General features: G+C 35.0%; 1 protein-coding gene across 1 annotated transcript; it reads right to left on the bottom strand.

Moving 5' to 3' along the window:
* Window positions 1–46: 46 nt before the first annotated feature.
* On the bottom strand, window positions 47–27,356 carry Cip2a (cellular inhibitor of PP2A). The gene is made up of 21 exons (XM_055593831.1): window positions 27,151–27,356; window positions 24,452–24,599; window positions 22,693–22,805; window positions 21,336–21,430; window positions 20,543–20,639; window positions 20,083–20,205; window positions 19,824–19,969; window positions 17,073–17,148; window positions 16,594–16,812; window positions 15,212–15,371; window positions 13,694–13,835; window positions 12,708–12,807; window positions 9,737–9,855; window positions 7,111–7,306; window positions 6,630–6,704; window positions 6,428–6,538; window positions 3,753–3,949; window positions 2,801–2,914; window positions 2,491–2,573; window positions 1,314–1,453; window positions 47–291 (listed from the first exon to the last, which is right to left on the bottom strand). The coding sequence occupies exons 1-21, from the start codon at window positions 27,250–27,252 to the stop codon at window positions 121–123; spliced, it is 2,727 nt and encodes a 908-aa protein (XP_055449806.1). The 5' UTR covers window positions 27,253–27,356; the 3' UTR covers window positions 47–120.
* Between the last annotated feature and the right edge of the window lies 1 nt (window position 27,357).

Below are 27,357 nucleotides of genomic sequence, written 5' to 3'. Positions count from 1 at the left end.
GTCAATAGACAGCAAGCAAATGATAATTGTTTTGGAGTCATGATTCCTCCATTTACTGTGACCTCTAATATATAAATACATCAAAAGTATTCATGTACAAATTCCCCAAAGCCATAATGTTTATATACTAAGATTCACAGTTTCTGGGCTTATTTTTCCACCACTTAAACTGTGGATCATTGCTATCATGTGAGAATGTTTGTTCAACTCGTCTTGCTGAAGTTTCACCAAAGACTCTTTCTCTTCCAAACGACCTTCTAATTGAGTCTTCTGCACTTCTAGGGAGGAAGCCTAAAGAGTGAGGGAAGAATGACAAGAAATAGAGATTAAATAGACCAGAATGGCTTTCCAGTTGAGATTTTAATCTTTATTTCTAAGTGTCACTATAGGACAAATTATATATATTGTATTTTAATTAAGTTATAAAGTGAATTTACAATAATAAGATATAAATTGGAACTTTAAAATTATGCTTTAAAGCCAATGATAACAGTCAACACTCAGGAGGCAGGTGGATTTCTGCACATTCAAGCCACGCTTGGTCTACATAGAGAGGAAGAGGCCAGCCAGGGCTAAAAATGTAAAAATGAGACCTGTTCACTCACATACCCACTCACACACAGCCGATAGAGCAGCTACATACTTTTTCTTTTTGCAGAAACAGTACATACTTTATAATATTTAAAAAAACAAAACAAAACAAAACAAGATTAATGCAGATTCCCCCAAACTCTAATATTCTATCAAGTTCAATGACCCTTGTGTTACATTTACTCTGGAAAAGTTCAATCTTAAAGTAGAGCTATTCTTAACTTTTTGGTAGTAAATGGGCTAGAAAGCACAATTCACAGCCACCTTTCAAGTTATATAATCATAATAATACATAAGCAGTAGATTAAAATTCACAAAGTAGGTTTATTATATATAACTTCACATGCCATTTCCTAATTGTTAAGCTATGAATGCTAATATTTTGATATGCATATATGTAAAAGAGAAGACAATTAAGAAAAAGATTTAGGAGTTCTTTGCAATTAACAAGGATCTAAACAAATATAAAATCATAACCACTTATGTAAGAAGAGACAGAACTATCAACCTACATAAAGCCACCACCATGCCACATGAAGACCTATGAACCCCTTTTCTATATTCTATACACACTTAAAATACACATTCAGCTATAAATACACATTCAGAAATCTTTAATGCCTTGAAATTACTAAAACCAAAAAAAAAAAAAAATCAATACATGTTTATCCTTTTAAAAAACTACTTTTCAATTTTTTGCAAGGAAAACTGAGGAGTCTTACCTTAATACTCAACTCTTTTCTTATCTGTTCTGTTCTGCTTAACTCTTTTTTAAGGCCATCAATGGCTTCCTGCTTATCTTCCTTTTCTTTTTGTAAAACATTAATCTTTTCTTCTTGGGATTTTGCTATTTTACGCAAATCTAAAAACAAACAAATAGCCATGTTCTTATGAAAAAGTTAGTTTTCTTTTCCTACTATAAAAGAAAAACAAAGCAATGACGAAGGTGATCAACTATCATGCTAGAAATATTTATATAAAATTTACTGACTAAAAGAAACACCTCAATGGAGGGAGAGATGGTTAAGAAGGTAAAGGTGCTTACGATTAGCTGAATTAATCCCTGGAACCTACATGGTAAAAGGAGAGATCTGACTCTCATAAGTTGTCCTCTCACCTCCACATGGTCAAATCTCATCCCCCATACAATAAATGTAAAGAATAAATAAAACAAAAATACCCCCAAATTCTTTCTTTTTACCAGTATTCTTTATAAAATAGCAAGTTCTTGTCTTTTCCCACTTCCTCTGTTCTAAACAAGCATTGGGGGTAGGACAAGGAAACACAGAGCATAAGGGCTGCTGGAAATCAGAAAGCAAAAACCATGGCAAAAAAAAAAAAAAAGCAGGTTAGGTCTCTGCACTATAGAAGGTAAGTTAGAGCAGTCATGCCTGTGTGGGTCATCTCACAGGGGACAGCATCTAGAAACTAGGAACTGTAAGTTATGCAGTACTGCCACCTGCTGTTATGTTAAACATATTTTAAAAAGGGCCATTATTTCTTGTAACCCCTAGAGTTGGTTAAAAAAAAAAAGACAACATTTTCTATTCAATCAACTGAATAAAAATAATTTTTGAAAGTTCAGAGAGAAGGAAGATGTTTAGGAAGTAATTTAAAACTGGAAAAATAAGAGAAGTTGGCGCTTAAGAGATAGTTCAGCAGTTTAGAGGAGGTATTGCTTTTGCAGAAGATCAGTTTATCCAAAATCTCTTCCATGGCCACTTGCACTCAGTTGCACACAGCCACTATCCACATAAACAACAAAATTAAGAAAAATACAAACAAAATCCTTAAAATAAATTAGAAAAGTAGATAGCAGTAGTAAACTAAAATATCTCACACTATGATTTTCTTCCAAAGCAAAATATGCTGAAAACACATACAAACAAAGTAACTTACTTGATAATTTATATTCTCTGTCTACTAACTGGCTCTGGACTTCTTTTCTCTGTTCTTCTTTCTCCATCAACTGAGCAATAGCTCTGAAGTTATAAAAGAAAAATTATTGAATAAAATTTGTGCTATTTTCCCCCCAAAGTAGTAAGTAAAAAATCGTAAGAACTGTAATTATTTATAATTGTGCCATATTTACACTGTAATCTAAAAGAAAAGAGTTCTAGCTAGCAATAAAAACAATATTCTATGTAAAAAGAGAATTACTGTCTTTTCAAAATAACAAATAATTAGAATATAGAATTAGAGGCTTTACTTTTCATTTTGTTGCTTGAGTGACTCATTCAACTTTTTCACTGTCTCAATCTGTTTATTCAGGGACTCACAAGTAGTCTGTAAGTCCGTATTCTTCTTCTCAGTAGTTTCATTTCTAAAAAAGACAAGGAAATGTGTTAGTGTCCTTATGGAGGAAACCAGCATGGATACCTGGAAGTACCTATCAAAAGTATACTATGCTCTTTAACTCCACAATTTACCTGAAGAGGTCATGCATGGCACAGTAATCTGTACTCAAAGAAAATAAAAGGCAAATAGTAACACAAACTTTTGTAGTATTAGGTAAAATGATATGGAATTCCCAATTGTTAACTAATCTGACTTGCTGAAATGACCAACTGCCAGTTTTAATATTAATAGTGACAACTAAGTTGATCCAATAATTTAAAACTACATTTGGATTATATGTGTGTATAGGAATATGCCTTGGTGTGAGTGTGTGAATGTTTAAGTACTCATGGTGTGAGTGTGTGAAAGTGTGAGTACATCAGCTCTATCCTTCCACTGTGAATGTTCTAGGGATCAAACTTGGGTTTCCAGGCTCGGTGCAAGTACCTTTATGCCCTGAGCCATCTTTCTGGCCCTCATTCAATATCTGCAGTATAGCAGTGCCAAAATATCAAGCACTATTTGTTCTAGGCCATAGTGAAAACCAATTGGTTTGCCCTCCCCTGGACTAGACTATTTCTCCTGCTACCAGCATTCCTTGGTTGTCTGTAGTTTTTTTGTGGAGGGTTGAGGCCTTGTGGTCTTTTTCCACTTTGGCATGTCTCTTGTCCTCATTCAATTCATTTTTAGAAAGTCTTAAATCTCTTATGTACTACTTATTTTTTGATGTCACAACTTAAGAAATGTTTTCAAAAATCATTTAGGGAAGAGGAAATGTGGCCTGCCCACTTAGCTTCTAACTTTACACAGAAACCTTTATTTACCTTTGAACAAGTTCCATGTAGGACTTTGTCAGTATTTCATGTTCTTCAGCCACAGACTCCAACTTCCTACTATGTTGAAAGAGATGCTCAATATCATTTTGGATTCTTTCTGACTCCAGCTGTTGTGACTTCAGCAACATACTAAGCTCTTCATTTTTTTTCTCAACTTCTCTTAACATGCCTGCAAGTGTTCGTGCCTCAAAAGAAAATGAAACATACATTTTTCCACTATCACATATACATACATCATGCTGTAATGCTTGGAGAAAAGTATATCACATAGCAGTGGTAGTTCCACTGGATTATTTTGCCTAGTTATAATGTAGTGATCATAGTTTAAGTACACTATGTGATGTTAGCACAACAACTGCCTAAAACACTAATACATGTATGTAATATGAGCACACATTATAGTTGATAAACTGTACTATTTAAAAGAGCTACGAAATATTTAATTCAGCCAACTACTGGCTACAGAAAACTGTATCAGTTGTATATTCTTAACTACTTCCAAATCTGATTAAGGCTGGAAATCAGAATTGTTTCAGATTCTTCAAGGTTCTGGAATATCTGCACATACATACATCATGATACCCACATCTAACCATAACATTTATTTACATTTCATACCCCTCCTATACATAACCTGGAGGTAAATTTATGCAGTTTAAATTTGTGTATAAAATAATTCCATTGTGAGTTCTTTTCCACCAAAACCATAATTACATTCAAAGTTACTTCAAATTAATTTTTGTGGGTTTGGGTTTGTTTGTGTCTGGGTAAGTGCATACCAGTGAGCGCGTGTGGAGGTCAGAGACTAACTTGTGGAAATCAGTTTTCTCTTTCCACCATCTGTGTCCTGGGGACTGGATTCAGTTTATCAGGATTGGTGACAAAGGCCTTTACCTTTGTAGTAACTCCATCTCACCAGGACAACAGGAGAGATTTTGGATGGGGATTATCTGGTTAGGTTAACTGATGTGGAATAACCCATCTAAATTTTGGATGGGACTGTTTCCTCTGCAAGGCATCCTGGCATGCATGAAATGGAGGTGAACAAAGCATTACTACTCCCTGACTGGGTATAAAGCCACTTCAGACTCATGGCACTCTGCCAAGAAAGCTCTGAATTATAAGTTAAAATAAATCCTTTCTTCCTTAAGTTGCTTTAGTCAAGGTAGTTTACTACAGCAACATGAAAATTAACCAAGATAATACATTATCCAGAGACAGAATATATGCTTATTTCTTTTTCTCCTTCCTTTCAGCTATATTTTTTTATATTTTTTACAACACCTTCACCTTGGAAATAATGTAAAGGTATTTTACTTACCAGCAATTTTTTTAATCTCTCTTTCAAACACCATACAATCTTATAATTTATTAATTGAAATAATGTAAAAATTCCATGTGAATCTAAGAATTTCATATTAAACCAACCTTTCACCTATAAGATATATATCATGTATATTTTAATTGCCAAACTTATATTCCAAGAATGCAATGGAGCTTGGAGATTCAAAAGTAGGCTTTAATATCACAAGTAGGGGTAGGAGGTAGTATGATTTTCATATGGTTTGGAAAATGCAATGAAGAGGCAAGCACAAGGTGGAGGGATAGAAGGGAAGCCAAACATATGAATGAGAAAATGGACCATAGAAGCTTCTGGGGACGTGGGCATTTAAATGATAATTGGAGATGATAAAGTATTAAGAGGAAAAGATCTCTAAATACGGTTAAGAAAACATAAGACTATGGGAGGTTCTACCAAAAATGCCAACTAGTATAAGCACTTTACCCGCAGTATATGAGCAAAAATGGAAGACGTAGGATGAGTGAGAATTTTTTTGTGTGTGTCAAATTAAGGAATTCCAGTGCCGTGAGAGAGTAATGACAACTACCGTAAAGCACTGGAGAAACAGGATGAGGTACTCCTTCAGATACCCCTGGCAACTGGAACAAAGGAAAAGAGAACAAAACACAGAAATCCATTGAGAGTGCAAAGGGTGTCAAACAGACTTAAGGTAGAAAGACTACTTAAAAGCTCTCCTATGACACCCATGAGGAAGAAACTGGAATGACCCAGAGCAAGTGAAGGTAGGAGACAAAGCAGAAAGTTATTTCTAATCAGCTGAACTTGGTGATTAATAGAGGTAAACAGTGTTTCCAGATTCCTGTGTCAGCAAATTTAAGCTGTTAATAGACCACTATACTATATATATGTTTTAAAACAAGGTTTAAGTACTTCACCACTGATTATTCGGAATTTCAAGAATTTCCCAAATTACGAAATTCAACAACACAGTGTATTTAGTGCTCTGGAAAATGCTCTCAGCTTGCCTTAAGTTTGGGAACATTGACTCTTAGTAATGGTTGAATCTACATGGCAGAAAAATAAGGAAAGGGCTTACAATTCTGAGAATCTCTTATACTCAAGGGTAGAATATTAATGATATGTACACAAACACATCAATCAAGTAGAAAAGAAAATTGAGATGATCATGTAGCTAAAAGTAAAGGGAAGAGAGTTTCAAAACAGGAATTACATGAAATACTCAAGATAGTTCACCTCAGTTACATGTGTTACTAAGATACTTGTAACTAGTACTGTGCATGTTTTTCATTTCATTGAAGTTTTCTCTTAATCACATACTTTATTGACATAGTGTACAGACCTCTGTCTCTGCTTGAGTTCTTTGACAACGATACTGAGCAATTAGTCTGTCAGCCTGTGCAAGAGCCAAGGCTTTTGCTTCCAGGAGATCTTGCAACCTGCTCTCTTTAGACTAGAAGAAAATACACCATTAATGTCCATTGTTTAGGAAACATCTGTGAAATGCATATATCATTATATAGTTATAATAAGCTTGTACTCACGGCTAATGTGGAAAGTTTCATCTCATAAACATCCATTATGTCAGATATTCTTATATCATTAATCTGATCCTTTACCTGGTTTTAATAGAGTTCAAATCAAAAAATCATATATTTAACAAAAGAAAGAATGAAAATCAACTTTGCAACTAAACCATTAAGTCCAAAGAGTAAAACATACATTTTTATCAAGTAGGTTACAAATACTTCACTAATTTGGCTGACAAGGTTCAATATTCATACGGTCATTTAAAAATATCCCTTAAGCTTGGTGGGCAGACAGAAAGGGGCTAGAATGACAGCTTCTTTCTTTTTAAATAACTGTTTCTTTTCTTTGAAAAATGTCCAGATTTTACTTTCTATGTCAGAGTAAAGTTTCAGGGATAAATTCTGTATCTCAAGTTGTTTAAATAAATCTGTAATGAGAGCTGACACTTGGCTGCCTGGTACTAAGCACAAGCCCATTTGTAGCAGTAGCACTTACCATCATTCCTGCCTGAAGTTTCTCTATTAGCTCTTCAACGTTCAATGCAGGAGCATTATCTTTTGAAAGAGGAGGCGTTAAGCACTTTGCTGATGTTGAAAAACAGTGATTTAAGGGCTGCAAAGGCACTTTCCTGGGCATATTCTCGGTTTCTTGCTGTCTGTATACATTGTTTGCTGCTATACTTTCTCCAAGGCTGCATAAGAGTCAGGAAGAAAAAGCAATCACAAAAACATAGCAAAAGGCAGACCTGTTATAGAGCTACAGTATCATTTGGAATGAGTCTTCTTTGGGAACTACAAGTCTTTAAATACATTGAAAATCATCTTGGTAACCATGATAAAATAAGGTTTGGAGAAACATTCTAAATTTTCCAGAGAACTCTTTTCTACTTAATAGTCATTTATAAGGACAATTCCATGTTTGGAGTCATTCTACCAATAGTTAGTGAATATGGATCATCTGCAGTGAATGCAAAGTTACTGTATTACTCAGAACAACCTTATCCTAGATGGTAACATCTGGGCTCATCTATGCTCTCCTTTGACGCTCTTTTTTCTCACCCAATATGTCCTCATCATACTGACTTCAACTATACTGAATGCCAATCCTGTTTATGTCTCAAGGCCTGGAATGAGCTGTTCCTTTATCTGGAACTCTATCAGAAAAGGGTTGAGAAGGCTTCATTAATGTGCTTTGTAATATGAATAATTAGCCACTCCTTTCCATAGTGATAGGCATTATATGAACTTTTAATTTTTTTTAAATAATAAGATAAAACAAAAACTCATCAGCATAAGACAAAACAAACAGAAGAGCTCAAGAGAAGGCACAATAATCAAGACACCCACTCAGGAATACCACAAAAACACTAAACTGGAAGCCATTACATATTAGCAGAGGACCTGGTGCAGACCTGTGTAGGCCCTAAGCAATTGCCTCAATTGAGCACTCTGATTAAGAGAGCCTTGTTTCCTTGGTGTCCTCCATCCCCTCTGGCTCTTAACACTCTTTTGCCTCTTACTTTACAGGGTTTCCTGAGCCCCAAGGGGAGGGATTTGTTGGAGTCATCCCATTTTAGGTCTCTTACTGCACTCTCTGCATTATGTCTGGCTATGGCTCTCTGTATTTGTATGTTATCATCTACTGGAGGAGGAAGATACTCTGATGATGGCACTGATCCAGAAGTATAGCAGAATGTCATTAGGAGTCAATTTATTATGTGTGTGTTTTTTTTTTTTTAAAGAACAGTATTATTTTACTTTACCATAGGTCCCTAGGCTATCTATTCTCGCCACTATCTAGGTTCTATCCCACTCCCAGTTTTCTTCAGTTGCCTAAAGTTCTTGAATAGGGTTGAGACCTTGTGGGCTTTCCCAGTCAACTTTGGCATGTCCATACAAAACCAAATGGACTCCCCATATATGCATGCAATAACAATTAATAAAATAATGAAAGAAGAAACCATGAACTTGAAGAAGAGCAAGAAGGGATATATGAGAAGGCTTAGAGATGAAGGAAAGAAAAGGGAGAAATGTAGTTATATTACAATTCCAGAAATTAAAATAATTTGGCTAAACATATTTATCAAAAATTTAAACTTTGGGGGTTGGGTTTTTGGTTTAAAATATTTATTAGATTATGTGTGAGGCTTTGAGTTTGTTTTATTACACCACTACCAACTAATAAAGTGCTGAACGTTATTTTTATAGCACTGACATTGGGTTTACACTTATTAGTCCTTAAATACTTAATTTATGACTACCTACATGAGTAATTTACAAAATTCAACTAGAGTCACTTAACAACAGACAGCATGGACCAGTAAACTCATCTTTTACTTTTAGAGAGTGAAAACAGTACAGACAAGAGAGATAATATTAAAATGAATGATTTGGCTTTGGTTTGATGAAACTATTTACAAAGCAAAGGCTTGTTCACAGGCCTGTTTATTGACATTTAGTTTCAAATTACTCATGTGATTTTTACAAATTCTATTACATAAACCACTTAAAGGTCTAAAAACTAAATCCCAAGAACAGACTATAGTAACCATTCAGTTTATAGATTCTCTCCTCCTGATGTAAACCCAATTTAAAACAAAACAAAGCAAAATAAATAAACAAATAAACCCACACCATTTTAAATATGCTATTATTAAAATTAATTATAGTAATTTTTTTTTGGACTGGCCATCTACTGCATTTAATGATATAATACTTCGTATTTAAGAATCCTCCCACTGACCTTTCCCAGATGAGTTTAAGTTCATGCAGTTCTTAGGACTCCTTGGCAAATAAATCAGAAAGGAAAAGTTCTTTCTACAAAAGGAACTTCAGCAAGTGGTTCAAGCTTCAATGTCTAAAATCTATGTTCAGAAGAGGTGATTAAAGACAAAAGCAGCACTACTAATATATCTAATCACCTGCACCTACACTTTCTTTGGAAAGCAAACATTTGAATTTTTCTTTTACAGGAATCAAAATTTTAACCATTTGAAGGCTTACTGACAATTACAATAAAATCTGCAGTTTACTAATTTATTAATAAATATGCATGGAGGATTATGAAGAAATATAGAAGGACAAACTGCATTAAGGAAATATTGCAAATGGTTACAACTCACACTAAGGCAGGAAAATCTGGCAGTGGAGCAGCTTCCAGCAATATTCCCAATCCAGACTGTACTTGTTCTCTATTATCTGATGTTAAAGCAAAAGCCAAAGGTGTAATCAAACGTGGATCCTAAACAAATCAGAAACCAGCAAGTAAGAGGCAAAAAGATCACATACTGCAAAGCCTTTACTCAAAAGTGAGCCTATTCTAAGGTATTCCTACTTGAAACTTGCATGTAGTCAAACTCTACCACCCTGCAGCTATTTATACTATATTGCAACCCATATTAATAAACTAAGATATTATCTAGGAAAATGCTTGAATGTCACAACTATGCCTCTCAGAACTGACGTAAGTATTTTGATGAATTTAAATTTTTAATATCAAATGGTATTTAGATATTGTTTTATTTCTAATAAAATAAAACTTTGGCCAATCACTTCTAAATTAAAAACATCAAATAAATTATTCAATACAAATTAGAAAAGTTACTAACTAAATCAATACACTTCAAAGTTCCCCATGTCAGTATTTTACACTTAGTATCACAAGCTCTAAAATCATCTAGTATGAAAAACATCCAAACCCAAAAGTAAAAAAAAAAAATTCAACCTACTCTTTAGGATATATTGTGTAAGTATGCATACATACAAGCCAGAGGTCTATGTTAGATGTCTTTCTCTATTGCTTTCCATAGTATTTTTTAAGACAAAGTCTCTCATTGAACATTGAGCTCACAAATGTGTAGAACAGTTAGGCAGAGAGACCCTGGTAGCCTGCTGTCTCTTCTTCTCAGTGCTGAAATGTACTTAGGATATACTGTCACACTCACCTTTTAGATGACTTTAGGCACTTTACTCACTAACTCATTTCCCCATCCAACTCATTTTTTTAAAATGACAAATTGGTAATGAAGAAAATATTAATAGGTAAAGCCTTTATAATGAAAATATTAAATACTTAATTTTATTTAAGTGTAATTCAGCCTTCAAAACTTTCAACAGAATCCCTTTACAATTTCTCCCAGAGAAGAGAATCATTAATTGCTGCTTGCAGTAAAGGTAACTAAAGTACAAAGATGGGAAATTACTTGCTTAAGCCCACACTGTCTAGCAAATAATTTAGTCAACTACGCCTCTAAAGCTAATGTTCTTATAGTATACACATAGCCACTGCCTAGACGTTCAGTTCTGGCTTCTATTCCATCTGAATGTTCAACATTATTCTTTCTAAGCTATTTTATTAACTTAATTCAGCAAAAAAAATTCTGTATTTTTATTAAATAAATCTTATAATCTAGGTAATACAGATATTAACATGGGTAATGTTGAAACCTGTACTAGGCAAAGAAACCAGATAAAACCAGAACGAAATCCTTTGGGCTAAGTATTATGCAATCAAACTAAACTTTAGCTTCGTTTCCCCAAAACAAGCAAAACATATTGTAGTATCAAAGACCCTTTTCCTATAAGGAAAGGGATATTCTTCATTTGAGGAACTCTTTCTCTATCTATAAAACCTATCTCCTCCAGTTCAGCTAAGAATACTCATGAATTTGGCAAAATTAGATGTTTCCTGATTCGTAAAGAATAATGAGGACCAAGAACATAGCCCTGTAAGGGAGGAGTACTTACATGTATGTTTTAAGTCCTGGGTTTATAGTACAGGAGGGAGTAGAAAATAAAATACAATTAAAATTTTTAACTAAGCCTTTTAATTTTGCTTTCTGATAATATCTAGGGCTTTTGAGATACTATCATTAAAACATGTAAGCTAGCTATTTTCAGCACATCCTCACTAATCTTATCAGTCCCTTTCTTTCAGATGTCGTCTATCCCCTTATTACTTTATGTCACCAACTATGATTAAAACTCAAAGCTCACCCAGATAAAAAATCTGAGTTTAATCGAGAGAAGCCACAACAAAGTGTGGGTATGTACTTTTAACCCCCATGTTGGGGAGGCTCCTGCAGATTCCTGCAGCTCACTAGCCACCAGCCTTCCTTATTTGGGGAGGCCCAGAACAGCACAGCAAAGAGACTTAAGTCAAAAAAAAAAAAAAAAAAAAAAGGTAGGCAGAGCCTAAGGAATTATACTCCAAGTCATCCTCAGGTCATCACACATATGTGTCTCCCATAGGTGTATAAATACACACACACACACACACACACACACACACACACACAGTCTTTTCCAATGCTAAGATACATCAAGAAATCTGCAAGTACAACACAATGAAAGAAGGGCTGGGAAACTATTACTGTGATCATTCTTTACCTTAGAACATGGAAAAATTTAGCTTAGCTTTTAAAGAAACTGTAAAACAAGGCTATTCTAAGAAGAAGACAAAACTGTCAACTTTTCTCCTGGTCAATTCTAAGAGAAATACACCTTAAGGATGTAGAAATTAAGATAGGCATGGTGCACAGGCTTGCAATCCTAGCACTTAGGAGGTCAAGGCAGAAGAATGGAGAGTTTAAAGTCAAGATGTCTGACATGTGATATGATGTCTCAACAAACAAGAAATCAAGGAGGAAACAAAAGGAGAACTATTATAAGCCAAGGCAGAGTGGCTGGAGATGCTGCTCAGGCACAAAGACCTGAGTTCAATCATCAGGACCCACCTAGAATGCAAGACATGATGACATATCTATATCCTTATATCCGTAGGAGTGGGAGGTAGGAAGACAAGACAGAGAAAGGTAGATTTCTAGAGTTCATTGATGAGGCAGCCTACCTGAATTTGTGAGCTCCAGGGCAGTCAGACTCTTGATTTAAAAGAAAAACAAAAACAAAACAAAAGGTAGCAAGCAACTAAAGAGAACAAACAAAACTGACCTTACACATACACTACCCATAGATATACATACCACAGGATTATGTATTATACACACACACACACACACACACACACACACACACACACACACATGCACACAAGGAATTACATGGTAATAAAATGTGTAAAAAGTTTGAAGTTACCTGAAGGATTTTGTAGAAGCTTACTTCCATACCAGGAACCAATTGTTTAAGTTTGTTCATCAAATTAAGAGTTTTCAAAATTACATCAGCAGCAAGTTTGCTTTAAAAATAAGTCAAATTTAAATTAGGTAATTTTGTCTAAAATTCTAAAGTAAATGAAAAACTTAAATTTGTTTTTAAAACACAAGATAAATTATTACTTCTAAGAATTAAAATATTAAATATCTGATATTTTTAGTACTCAAGTTCCAGACTGATCAAATTAGTGTTGAGTCTGAATTTCAGACTGCTAACTACTTTTAGATATCAATATATTTCAAATTTCTTCTGAATGAAGTACAAGTATTAGACGCTGCTCATTTCATTCTTCATAACTGTTTCTAAAACTAAAAACCAAAAACCCACAATAACCTAATATGTAAAGCATGTACTTATTCTACTTTGAATCTGAAAGGGAGTACTTTCAGATAAGTACTGGGAGGACTTATTCATGAGATGGAGGGGACATAAAAAAACTGCTCTTCACTCTCAGTGAGCATCCACTTTCAAACAATGATCTGATGTGCAAAGGAAAAGAGTTGTCTTTGTTACTAAGAAGCTTTCTGCAGGGATTGGTTCTGCTGATAAAACCATCCATTTTGTCATACTTTTCTCCTTAACAATTAAGATTAAATGAAGCAAAAATTAAATTACAAAGGCAATATCAAAAAGCAGGTGTAGAAAAGAAATGTTCAGGGTCTGTAATTTCTCTTTCACACATGTGCAGAGAGAAAAAAGTTAGAATGAAATATAAGCTACAGATGTTAAAACCTTTCAGCAGAAGTATGTAATCCAGAAACTGATTTTTTTTTTTCAAAAATTAAAACATTTTCAACTTCTTTTGATTTAACAGAACATAACTAGGGATGATCCCTAAATCTGATAACTATATTTTATAGTTTTTACTGCCGTTAGCCAATATGCATTTTTGGATTTGAGATACTCACCACAATTCAGAATCGGCTACCTTTGTTCCAAACCCCAGGTCAATCTTGCCATATTTAAACTGTTGCTCTATCAGTGTGGTGCACTTGATAGTGGTCAGTACTTTCACAACATGCACTTTCAGCGTGTCGTCTCCACACAGAGGTCACATTTGGTTAAGGTACACAGGGACCCAAAGACTTGGTGCACAGTGTGTAGCTCCATATAACTTGCAACATTCAGAATAATTTAAATCAAGTTATCTCATCACTGCAACCCAGAATAATTATTGTAATTGCTTTAAGACATGTTAGAAAAATGGAACTCTAAATAAAGTATTAAGGTGACTGGTAAATAGGGATAGATAGATTCACACAAGTATCTGCCACATGGTAAAACCAAAGAAAGGATATTTCTTCCCTGGATGTTTGTTTTTGTTAGCAATGATCACAATAAATACTGAATGAATTACGGGAGATTATTTTCTCATAATTTATAAATTATGATGAATATTTATCAGAAAAAAAGGGCCAAGATATAAACACTTTTTAAAGCTAAAAGAGCAACTGCATGCCTCTATTGCAGTGATTTTTTAACCTTGTCAACATGTTAGGAACAAGTCAGTAAATTAAACAATCACAAACAAACACAGGGTAATTGGGCTAAAATCATGAAAACGCTTAGTACTTGTACTGAAACATCTACCAAAAACTCACAGGAGTAGTAATAAGCATCAAAAACATAGGAGAGTTATGAGGAGCCAACTCAGACTACAACTTCAAAGCTCAAACTGATTTAAAAAAAGTGGTCATGCTCCTATGCCGGAATGGGAGCAGAAGGAGGGAAGGTGAGATTGGGAGGGGACAAGGAAGGGGGCTACAGCTGGGATACAAAGTGAACAAAAAATTAGATATTAAAAAACCAGTCATGCTTTAAGAACATTTATTGGTCAATGTAGGTCAATAGTGGAATGTTTGATCTACTGAGATCCTGGGTCTGATCCTTTGCAGTGCACATATGCACACAAATATGCACAAAGATGTATCTTTAAAAAAAGAGTTCTAAATGTACTGAAGCATAAATTTACACAGAAAACAAACTAGAGAACATTTGCATGTACCCTTGGAACTTTAAATTTCAGTTCAATATCCTTTTTGTGGCTATGTTAAGTGCCTCATGTTCGCGTGCAAGTGCGCATTTACGTGTGCACATGCATATGGAGGCCAAAGCACAACCCAGAGTGTCATCCTCAGCACCACAGGGGAATGAATGTATGTCACCTGTTAGGCTTCACTACTGGCCAGCCAACCCCAGAGATCCTCTTGTCTCTGCTTCCCCATCCCTGGGATTACAACCCACACCATGATGCTTGCCTGACATTTTCATGACACTGCTGAGTACTTAACTCTAGTCCTCATGCTTTTAAGCATTTTATGTATTAAGCCATTTTCCCAGTCCTTTGGTACAGTATTGTAAGACTGCAAATAGAGGCAAAAATTGGGAGTTTCTATACTTTTAATTTATATAATGGTAAAGGATATTTAACAAAACTTCAATGGCTTTGACCATTCTTTCACACTTTTTTCTTATTAAGGTCTCATCAAGATTTTGTTCTGTGAACTGAAGCTGATCTAGGATTGTAGGCAGCAGAAGGGTCACAAAACAGTCAGTTGAAGAACAGTTACCAGTATCAATGACATCCTAGAAAATTTGACAATCAAGAATAATTAAAATTAAAGATGAAAAACATAACACAAAGCAGTTATTATTGAGCTGTAACATATTCTATACATTTTTTAACATTTATTTCAACGTTCATTTATTCAAGTCTCCCATTATAACACTACTTTTTGCAATTTAAAACTTTAGCCAATTTTCTTTTTTTTTTCCTTTGCTTTATTTTTTTATTTTTTTTAATTTTATTTTTTTCTTATCAGTTACATTTTATTAACTCTGTATCCCAGCCGTGTCCCGATCCCTCATTCCCTCCCAGTCCCTCCCTCCCTCATCTCCACTGTGCCCCTTGCCAAGTCCACTGATAGCCAATTTTCAGACCTTGTTTTTTTCCTCAAATGCATCTGTATGATTATATAAATAAGACAGTTTTAAAGGACTCCACAATTTAAATTTTATCCTAAATATGTTTGTTATTTAATGACAATATCCTAAATTTGCTAAATATAATTAAAATGGTAAGAAACTCACTTTAATACTGTAAAACCACAACTGATTTCAAAGGCTTTTTAAATTCTAAGATCAGTTATAGTTAAGACCAAGTTAAAAATGCCAAAAGTAGTTTATGCATTAATCTTAATGAATAGACTTAATCACTCATACACATATTTGTGCATAGGATCCAATTATGACATGAAAATAATTTGGAAGACTGGGATAGGCTGAATGAGTATAAAAGCTGGTGAACAGCAAAATAATGTTAAATCGCCCAGTAGCATAATTTACAGATCATGATTATTTGTCTTTATTCTATTAAGTGCATTTTTTTTGCTGTGTGCATGCTCTGTCTCATTTCACTAGTTAAGACCAATATTTTACAGAATTAAAGGCAGTGGACAAAATCTGAGATAGATAGAAACAACCAAAACACAAGGATCCACACACAAAGAAACCATATAGATTTATAATGTATACAGCATAACAAACTTTATATATATATGTGTGTGTGTGTGTGTGTGTATGTACATATGTGAGAAACAGATACATACCAAGCATTCAGTAGAAACATGAAAAATACTAATACATGTGAGTTTGCAGGAAAAAAACCTTAGTAGTTGAATTCCAGACCAATTGTTAATTTTATCCCATCTGTGGACAATTGGAAGCTAACACATTAAAGTGTTGTAAAACAAATTGTTAACCGAGTATCATGAAAGTACAAAAGTCCATTTGTCAATCATTCCATTACCTCAAAGATTTCCTTGAACAACTCCAATGCTAAAACAGAACAGTTTTCAGATCCATCCAAAGGTTGGCTTAGCCAACGAAGTAGAGCCACAGTAGGTTCTAAGCTCTTAGGACGGCTTCCCAGAACGTTGTTGCCAGGTGGAGACTGTTCAAACATCATGTGACTGAGCACATGGCGCAACTGAGTCACTGCACAGAATGCAAGAAGTAATTCTAAAACCTGTGCAACATAAAGTCTTCATTAAATATTACTTCATTGGACTTTAATAGACAAAGCATACGATAATGCTAAAAATGCAACGCAATTTAAAAAACATTCTGAAAGAAAAGATAAAGAAATGCTTGTAATGCTTGTGTTCTGATGTCAATATTGGTTACGTGAGTGTGAGCAGTTTCTAAATATGCAGAGGGCAGTATACTTAGATCCTGTACATCTTAGTTTTTAAAAAGTGTAAAACAAAATGTCATGCTTTAACATACCTTTGAAGAAGAATCAGGGTCTTTTGCATTTAGAAGCCCAAGTACTTGATTAAGACATGAAGAGAAGTGTTCATACCTATATTTAAAGGTATATATTAAATGAAAAAAGGTGAAGAAGTGTAGGCAAAGGGGGTAGATTTGATCAAAACATGCACATATGAAATTATCAAAAAAAAGATACAACAAATGTCTTTACCATGTTTACATAGATATTCGTTGATTTCTGACATAGTTTTGTGCAAATAAACCCATCTCAATAAACTACTCCATGTGAAAAATGCATTTTCTACAATCCTCAGAGCATAGCAACACAGTACATGGTGGCTGACTGGTTGTTTAGCATTATGATCTGAGGGGCTGGCTTGCAGCTGCAGTTTCCAGCCACTGTTTAGCACTGCATGGGGCCAGAAATTAAGCTGCAGTGTAGCCAGACTTGACTTACATTCAGGTATTCACACTGAACACTACCAAACTGATGTAACGGTTGAAAGCAACGTTAAAACCTGAACACCTATAAGTAAAGAGAATTGATGATTGAATAGGAAGCATTAAATGGGCAGGAGAAATAATTTGCTGAAGATGACAGAATGAGTTTACAGCACATGGTAATAAAATATTTATGAACAGTATAGGATAGAAGAAAGAAAGAATGTGCAGAAACAAGTTTGTCTAGGAGTACAAATATGGGTAGGCTCTAAGCAGATGAAATTTTTTTTCTGTATTTAAAACAAAAATAAAGTGAGCTTGTGCATGAAAGGTAGGAGGAAGTAACACATATTTGAGTGAGACCTTGTAGGAATCAAGAAAGAAAGCTGACAAAAGAAATATAAGTATGATTTTCTCATATCTGTTAGAAACATGACATTGGTAAGACTGAAACAGATTCAAAAGTAAGGGTTTAACAAATGATATGGCGGTGAAAAAGAAAGACAAGCTAGACATAGTCCTTGGGATCCATGCTCAACAGAAGGGAGAAGGAAAAAATGGATCTCACACATACTACACACGGTCACCTCCTAGTCTCCTGAAAGCACATCCAAAAGAAAATCTTAATTTACCGCAAGGTAAGCCAGAAAGAATACACATGGGTATTGAAACACAACAAATGAAAAGGGAACAGCGAAAGGGAAAGTACTCTGAAGGGAAAAATGCCCTTATTTATAACACTGACTTGATAAGCACTCTTACAACAGATGTTTAGGAAAAAGACCATATACTGAAGTGAGTATGTGTTCTTTTTCCAGCTACCCAAAGTTAATTTTGCCATATTTCCTTAGGTTTATTTGTGAAGCTTCTTGATTCTTTTTCTGGAAAATTAGGAATTATCTGACAACCTACTGCTGCTGAGACTGCATTTTTTTTCTCACTGCATGAACAATGTAGGTGTTCAATAAATGTTTTCTTATTAGAGATAGGTCACTTCAACTCTTTGAAGCAATTTCTTAATTTAAGATTCTACTGTAAGTTAAGCACTGAAAAAATTAAATTAAGATGCTAAAATCAAGATCTGGAGGATGATCCAGGAGTTAAGGATGAATATTACTTTTCCAAAGAAACACGGCTAAGTTTCCAGTACCCAAATTGGGTAGCTCACAACCATCTATCACTCTAGATTCAGGGAATCTGATGCCCTGTTCTAGTCTCCACAGGGACCAGGCACACACATGGAGCACATACATGCAGACAAAAAATCCCACATATAAAAAATAAAAATAAATTGCAAAAAAAAAAAAAATTGAAAATAAAAGAGAAAGATTCTAATGCAATGAATTCTTTGAAAGTAAATGCTTCCTTGTTTTTAAATATATTTGACAAGAAACACCTGGTGACAAAACATAAATGTTTTAGAGCTTGAGAGATGGCTTAAGTATTTTTTTTAATTTTTAATTACGTAATTAATTAATTAATTTTTAAATTTTTATTTTTTGGTATTAATTACAGTTTATTCAGTTTTTATCCCAGCTGTAGTGCCCTCTCTCATTCCCTCCCAATTTCACCCTCATCTTCTCCCATGCTCCTCTCCAAATCCACTGACATGGGAGGACCTCCTCCCCTTCCATCTGGTCGTAGCTTCTCAGGTCATATCAGGACTCGATGCATTGTCCTTCTCTGTGGCCTGGCAAGAGGCCAGGCTCCTCCCCCCTCAGGGTTTGGGGTTGGTGGTCAAAGAGCCAGCCACTGAGTTCATGTCAGACACAGACCCTGTTTCCCTTACTAGGGAACCCACTTGGATACTGAGGTACCATGGGCTACATCTAAGCAGGGTTTCTAAGTTATATCCATAAATGGTTAGAGTATGAGTCTCAGAAAAGACCCCTGTGCCCAGATTTTTTGGTTCTGTTGCTCTCCTTGTGGAGCTCCTGTCCTCTCCAGGTCTTATTATCTCCCTCTTCTTTCCTAAGATTCCCTGCACTCTGCCCAAAGTTTGGTTATGAATCTCAACATCTGCTTTGATACCCTGCTGGAGAGAGTCTTTCAGAGGCCCTCCGTGGTAAGCTCCTGTCCTGTTTCCTGTTTTCTCCTTCTTCCAATGTCCATCCCGTTTGTACTGCTCTCAGCCACAGGACCTGGGTTTAATTCTCCGCATCCACATGGCAGCTCACAGAAGTCTCTAACTACAATTTCAGGGACCAAGGCCCTCTTCTGGTTTTCATAAGCAGCAGGTATGCATGTGGTGTACATACACACATGCTGACAAAACACTCATATGTACATAAAATTGATAATAATTTTAAAAAAAAAGTAACATACCTTGTAAGATAATCAGCAATTTTAGGATTCTTGAGGAGATCCATGAGTAGGTCAACTGAGTACTTTCTTGTTAGGGTACCATCACCATTTATGAGAATATTAAATATTAGTTGGAAAGTCTGATGAATGTTTCGAGCATGAAATAGCTTTGAAAAATTGGGAAAACTTCATTATACACAAAAAACTGTAAGTTGACATCTTACTGATTTTAAAATGTCTAATACTATAAACTCCAAATTAATTTCATGAACAGAATTACCTTTTCCCCGACTTCTTCATTTAGTGTCAAACTGGATAATATTGAAAGTGCAAACACAACCACTGTCAGACTGCTGTGTGCTAGGAAGCTTATGAGAGTTCGATAAAAAGATTTCACATTACTCTGAAGGAAAAAAAAAATAATGAATTTCATCTGTATACAGGACAAGCTTATTTACCATTATTATGAACTGTCTACACATGATTGTTACTTTTAAAAGATGAGTGCTCTAAATAGAAATTTTAGAACAGAAAAAAGTAGAAATTCCATGATTGTTTGATATATACAGAATTTATGATTAAGTTTTCTTTTCTTTTTTTTTTTATAAAGGTATCCAAATGGCAGTGTAAGGCCCTAGGATTCACCATTAGCAATAGCAATTAAAAAAGAAAACAAACAAAAAACTTGGAATTTAGAAATAGAACCTACTGCACAAACAAAACCCAAACTATCTACTTACCAAAGTTTTTATTTGTGTTTGAACAGAAAGATTGTATCGACAAAGATTTGCCAATAATCCTAGACAAGGCATTGTTAGCTCATCTTCAGAAGACTGTCTGTTGTAGAGAGAGAAAGCATGGTATTCACTCTAATTAGTCAAAATCAGAAAGTAATTAATATACCTAAGTTCCTTCTTACATGTAAAAACATGACAATCATATTCTGAATAATATTCCTTATTTTTTAGAAGTAAATTGTCCTATTCAACTATACCACAGAAATACAGAAATAATTGTTAAAACAACTGTGATATTTTATCATAGTCACCTATGAGGAGCATACAATGTTCACCTTGATTAATATTTTTCTTCTAAATTTAATTCGTTAAATCTTATGAAAATTAAACTTGCTTTACGATACTCAACCCTTGAAATCAACCAAGTGGTTAAGTAAACAAACAGTAATCTTAGTTTAAAAACCAAGATAGCAGGGAAGGCTGGTAAGATGGCTCAGTAGTTTAAGAGCACTTACTGCTCTTTAGAAGACCCAGGTTCAACTCCCAGTACCCATGTTGGACAGCACACAACTGCTTATAATTCAAGGGAATATGAAGCCCTCTTTTTTCCTCCACAGGCACCTGCACGCACATGATGTACCACAAATATGCACTCAGGCACAACACATACACATAAAATTAAACGAATAAATCTTTAAGCTGGAAAACATTACCTAAGGAGAAATGATCTACACACAATTTAAGTTTTAAAATAAAACAACAAATTATCTAATTACATGTTTTGTTGTATACTTACATATGACCAATCAAGAATGTAACTAAGTCATCTATATGGGCACCAGAATGGAAAAATCTGACATTATATGTTAACCTTTGCAGGAGTTGAATACACTGAAAATAAGAAAATAATTTTGAGTATATACATGAAAACATATTGACTGCTCATAAAAATGGACTACTGTAAACATTTTGAGAGCATCATTTCAGGAACAGAGCAAGGACCGTTTCTTAACTTTCATTTTATTTTAAAATATATATCCTAAAATCCTTGGGAGTCATGTCTTATATTGAGACTTTGAGTCATCTCTCCAGCGTGTGTGTGTGTGTGTGTGTGTGTGTGTGTGGTGTTGGGGGGGGTTATGTCTTAATTTATCCATTTCTACATATTTTATCCCAAGTCTTGTCATTGCTATGGTTTGAGTTACACCTAATTATGTCCACTAAGGGTGGGTCCTGTGATTTAAGCCTTAGTTGTTCAGGCTGGTGTTAACTGGGAGGTGACAGAACTTCTGGAAGTTAGGGTCTGAAGAGAGGTCCTGAAGTCACTGGACGTATGATTATTTCCATGTGACCCTGTTGGTAGTTCTTAAGAGAGGAAAGTCATAAAAGAAACATACCTGGTCTTGGTACCTCTCCTATCTTACCTTAGATTTGACAATGTTCCCATCCTTCACACTTGCCATGTTTATAGCCAGAAGACCCTTTGCCTGATCTAAGCTCCTGTAGATGGCACATTCTTGAACTACCAAACCCATTAGGTAAATACATCTTCTTCCTTATCAAATAAACTATTTCAAGTACTCAGCTGTAGTAACCAAGGATGACCACAGTCATCTGCCTTGTTTCCTTACTTACATTAAACTTGAATATAGATTGAAATTTGAGAATATCTTTTTCCTTTCACATTTTATCTTTATAACTGCATGTCAGTTTAATTGGTGATTTTTTTTTTTTTTGCAGATTATCACATTTTAGATTCAATAAAATGATGAGTTCAAGAGTTTTCAAATTATGCTAAGTAAGACTAAACCATAGCTTTAAATTTTTTAAGGTGCTTTTTCAATAGCGTGAGACTATAAACAAACCCAATTATAAATTTAACATGAAGAGCTCACGTTTCAAAATGCACATCTGTGTTCTTAAGTTAGTTGTAATGCTATAAGTTAAAGTGGTGATAATGCAGATCTGATTCTCTCTATTCCCTTCTTCAGAAAGATGTAGTCTGCATTTGTCCAATCAGCTCCTTATAATAACTCGGTCTGATCATGCCATATCAAAACTGTAACATAGCAGTACACAAAAGGTCTTACCAGTTCTGGGCTGAGAATAAAGAAGGAAGAACAGGTGACAATGTACTATGAAGATCAGTATACCTGTAAAAACACCGAATCATTGTGGCAAGTGCTGCTCCGACAAACCACTCCTGCCAGCACACTATTCAGATTGTATAGATTCTGAAGACAGTCTCGGCTTTCATTATCTAAAGCTAAAAGTTAAGATAAAATGGCATGAAATGCATCACTTTTATATGCAGACATTATTCGACAGAAGCAAAATAATGTTTATGTCATATAATCTTATTTTTAAAGGAGATAGAACATGACATAGCTGTTCAGTTTTGAGTTTTTGAATCAGGATTTCATTCTGTGGCCAAGACTGGCCTGGCACTTATGGCAGTTCTTCCTGTGTTAGGCCCAGGAGTGCTGAGGTTACAGGGTGAAGCCACCATGGCTGACCATAGTAGATCTTTTTTTTTCTTTTTTTAATTACTGCCCACCAATTTCAAAGTACAAATAATCTTTCTACTTAGAATTAATAGTAAAGAACAAACATGTTTTAAGTATGTATAGAAACTTGGCTGTTAAAGAGCAATATAACAGCTGGTTTGGTATTTTATGCCTGTAATTCCCACACTTAGCAGGTTGAGGCAAAACAATTTTGAGTTCTTGGTCAGCCTGGGTAACATAAAGTTAAAGTTAAAGTGGTGATAATGTGGATCTGGCTCTCTTTGTTCCCTTCTTGAAAAATATGTTTGCAGTTTGCATATGTTCAATCAGCTCCTAATCAGAACTATGTCTGCTCATGCTATGGCAAGATTATCATTTCAACTTCTTTTATAAATCCAAAGACTTAAAATATAAAGCTTACTACTTAAACATAATTTAAATTAGAAAGATATATATCAAACCAATAACTAAGATTATATCCCTAAAGGTAGCAATGATAAAAAAAAAAGTTGGGATAATGAATAACAACAAATATATTATCTAATATGACAGCTACTAGTCAATATGTAATTATTTAAAGATTAACTAGAGTAAGACTCAGCTCCCTAGACTTCAAATGGTAACAAGCCTATATGGCAAGAGGCTACTCTATTTTACAATACAAACTCAGACTATTTCTATCGCTAATAATACTTTTGAAAGCTCTGCTGAACAATGCAATATCTGTCTTTGCTAAACTACCTGAATCTTATAACCATATACAAAAATATCAAACACTTCTGTGCACATACAAATCAAGGAGGAAATGATCAACAGATGAACATTTAAAAGAAAACATGAAGGGAAGGAATAAAAAAAGCAACTTAGTTTATTTTTGGCTCTAAATTCAATACAGTTTATCACAGAAGGATCTCTGATTAGTAGCTATGTCCTTCTGATTGTTGTCTTTAATATTGGCACTATGTTCATGTGGCTTTTTGTTATTTTAAAATTAAACAAACTGACATTTCCCCATATTCATTCCTTTTTGTAGAACACGGAAGTCTTTGATATATGGAAGACTCTTTGATCCGATAATTTAAATACATTATATATATATACACATATGTATATACATATATACATAGATGTTTATCTATATGTATATAGATGTATCTATACATATATAGATGTGTATATATGTATATATCTATATATATATGTATGTGTTCATATGTATATGCATGTGTGTGTCTATACAAGGAGTTGTTTGAGAGATATGTAAGAATAACTCTAAAAGGTTGTACAATGAAGAAATCTTTTTAATGTAAATCATTCTTAAAGAATTTCTATGTACTATCTGTCCTTTAAGAATATTAAGTTTATAGTCTTCCAAACTCTGAAAAACAAAGTATGAATACATTACCCAGTTGAGACAGCAAACTGATAATACTTAAGATCAGTGAAGCACTTATGTTTGGGTCTTCAAGAAGTTCTACGAGGCAACTCAAGCATTCACTTGGCAGTATCTGATGTGATGTAAACAGCCTTGTCAGCTTTTGTCCAGAAACTATCTATAAAATGGGAAGTAAATGTGTTAAGGGCTAGTAATTTCTACTTTTTTTCCAATTCAAATAAACCAGTATTCTGAAATGCTACTTAGCCCTTTCTTTCCCAATTTAGAAAACGCACAACTGTTGTTCTCTCTGCCCACATATAGATGCTCTCCTTCTCCAGCTGAATTTTCTGATTTTAGTTTGTTTAATTTCCGCACAAAGATTTCCCTAAGCCATTTAGATCACGCAAATTTTACTTATTACACAGCCTTACACTCAACTCTTCTTTCATGTATTTTAACTTTTGAGTACCTGGTAATATTTATATAGCAGTTATACTGAGCACAGACTAAAATGTGCACTATTATCAACTAGATTTATGATTCTGAAGTTTGGTATACTCATTCCATCTACTGAGAGAATGAATGTGAGGTTCAGTGGACAACTAGTGACTGCTTTCAGGCTGAGCCTAGGAATCAGCAGATGATGCAGAAACAATTGGGTTAATAAAGAATATTTTAAAATGAAGCAAGCATAAGTTTTTAATAATTTTTACTTTTCAATCCAGTTATTTTTGTGAGGGAAATTCATTATAAACCTGGTACTTAAAGCCAAATAATTTGTTACTTTAGAATTAGACCAATGCATCTTATATACATACCATAAAAGATCACATCTAAGAGACTGCTTTAGTAACCCTAATTATTAAAGTCTAATTCTTCCTTCTATATCTCCCTTCTGTTTTCTCACTTCCTTAGAAACTTTGCTCTCGGAGTATCACAGTAGAATGTGTGTTAACATTAGTTATTTAGTCTGTAAGATGGAAAAGTATGTCCAAAGTAAAAACTATACAAACCGGCAACTTCTCTTGGGATCAAAACTTATTGAACATGGTTACATGATTTCTTTCATTTATTAAGAATTACAGCCCTAGCAGTGTAGTGGCGGTGGATGCCTTTATACCAGTATTCAGGGAGGCAGAGGCAGGCATATCTCTGCCAGTTCAAGGACAGCCTGATTTACAGAGTGAGTTCCAGAACAATCAAGGCTACACAGAGAAACCCTGTCTTGAAAAACAAGACAAAAAAAAAAAAAAAAAAAAAGACAACAACAACAAAACAACCCTCTAGAGGATGAAGACATTTTCTGTTTTAAATAAGAATGGGGCTGGAAATGTATCTCAACAAAAATCTAATATATAGTAATTAGTTAATACAAGGTAAAAGTTAAAATTTTTCTAATGAAAACTAGTTTATTTTAATGATAATATTTATATAGCACTTAAGCTGGCTTTGGCACTGACCTAAGTGTTTTACTTAAAATATGGTAACTCTTTTTCACTTTCATAACTCTGTAAATTTGGTGCTTTCGATTCAATTTTTATTTGAATAAACTGAGGCACACACTGATGATAAAGAAGCACAATCAGATTTATACCCCAAAGAGATGAATCTACACTTTTAATAACTAATTACATGGTCAGTGTTGTGAAATACTATCATTAAACACCAGAACCAATCAACTTGGCCTTGTCCATCAAGAAATGATTCAAAATACAGGTTTTGTGTGGGGTTATAAAGTCAAACTATGACAGCAGCAGCTCAGAAGAATGGCTAATCCCCCTTCCCATGATACACATTTGTGTAGTCTCAGAAACTGTTCTCGGTCTCTGCATGATGATGTTGACCATCAAAAACAAAACATTACCCTCAAAACGGTAAATACTAAGAACTAAGGTTGGCTGGGTGAGCAATGGCAAAGACGATTTAGTGCTGGAAAATAGGAAAATGCCACAATCTCCGTGAAAACTGTTTTCAGCAATTTGAAATAAAAGTGAATGTGGGTTGGATGGTTCAGCAGATGGGAGCATTTACTACTCTGGCGCAGGACCTGAGGTTGAGCCCCAGCACCCACCCATATCAAGCTGCTCACAACCCGCTGTAACTTCAGCTCAGGCGAGTAACGCAGCACCCTCTTCGGTCTCCTGAAGGAACTGCACTCACAGCATACATAAATAATTAAAATTAAAAAAAAAAAAAAAAAGGAAACATAAGCCTTTCTGGTAGGTGCATTCGATCGTAATAAAAATGTATGATTGGAATGCCTTCATTCATAATTCTACCCACCCAGTCCTGGAAAAAATCCAAATGTCTGTCGACCGGGAAATGTACATAACTTGTGGAACTCATATAAACGGGATTACATGTGACATAAAAAGGAACCCTGGTAGTATGTGCAATCTGAATTTCCCAAATGAATGAAACCACTCACTCAACATTCAACAGAGCGAACGAAATGCACTGGGAAGACAGACACCTAAAAGAAGGCAGGTAAAAGCACAGAAGCACTGATACACAGATACACACTCTTAACACATTCACACGAGGCCACGGTCCCCTCCTGTCACCCACACGAACGCTCACACCCAGTCTGCCGTTACCAGTGTAAGAACAGAGAAGCAGCTGAAGGGCTGTCCTCAGGCGTCCTGGGCCAGGCCGCCACTTGCTGGTCCCACGGGAACACAGAATCCCTGAAGGGGAGCACCCACTCGCGCCCCGAAACCCCTTACCTCCAAGTGCCTCAGGAGCTGAGTGGCGTTCGACTCCGACTTAACGGCTTTGTACTGATTGATGCTCAGGAGCAAGGACTTCAAGCAGGCAGTGGAGTCCATCTCGACGTCCTGTCAGCGATCAGAGCCACCGGCCAGCCGCAGACTCCAGCTGTAGCCGCGCTCTATTTTTGATTTTTTTGTAGGCTCCACCCTTTCCGTCCCGGA

Source organism: Psammomys obesus, unplaced genomic scaffold (assembly GCF_907164565.1).
Source record: "Psammomys obesus unplaced genomic scaffold, mPsaObe1.curated_primary_1811, whole genome shotgun sequence".
NCBI classification, from domain to species: Eukaryota; Metazoa; Chordata; class Mammalia; order Rodentia; family Muridae; genus Psammomys; species Psammomys obesus.
This window is presented reverse-complemented; position numbering and strand designations above follow the sequence as displayed.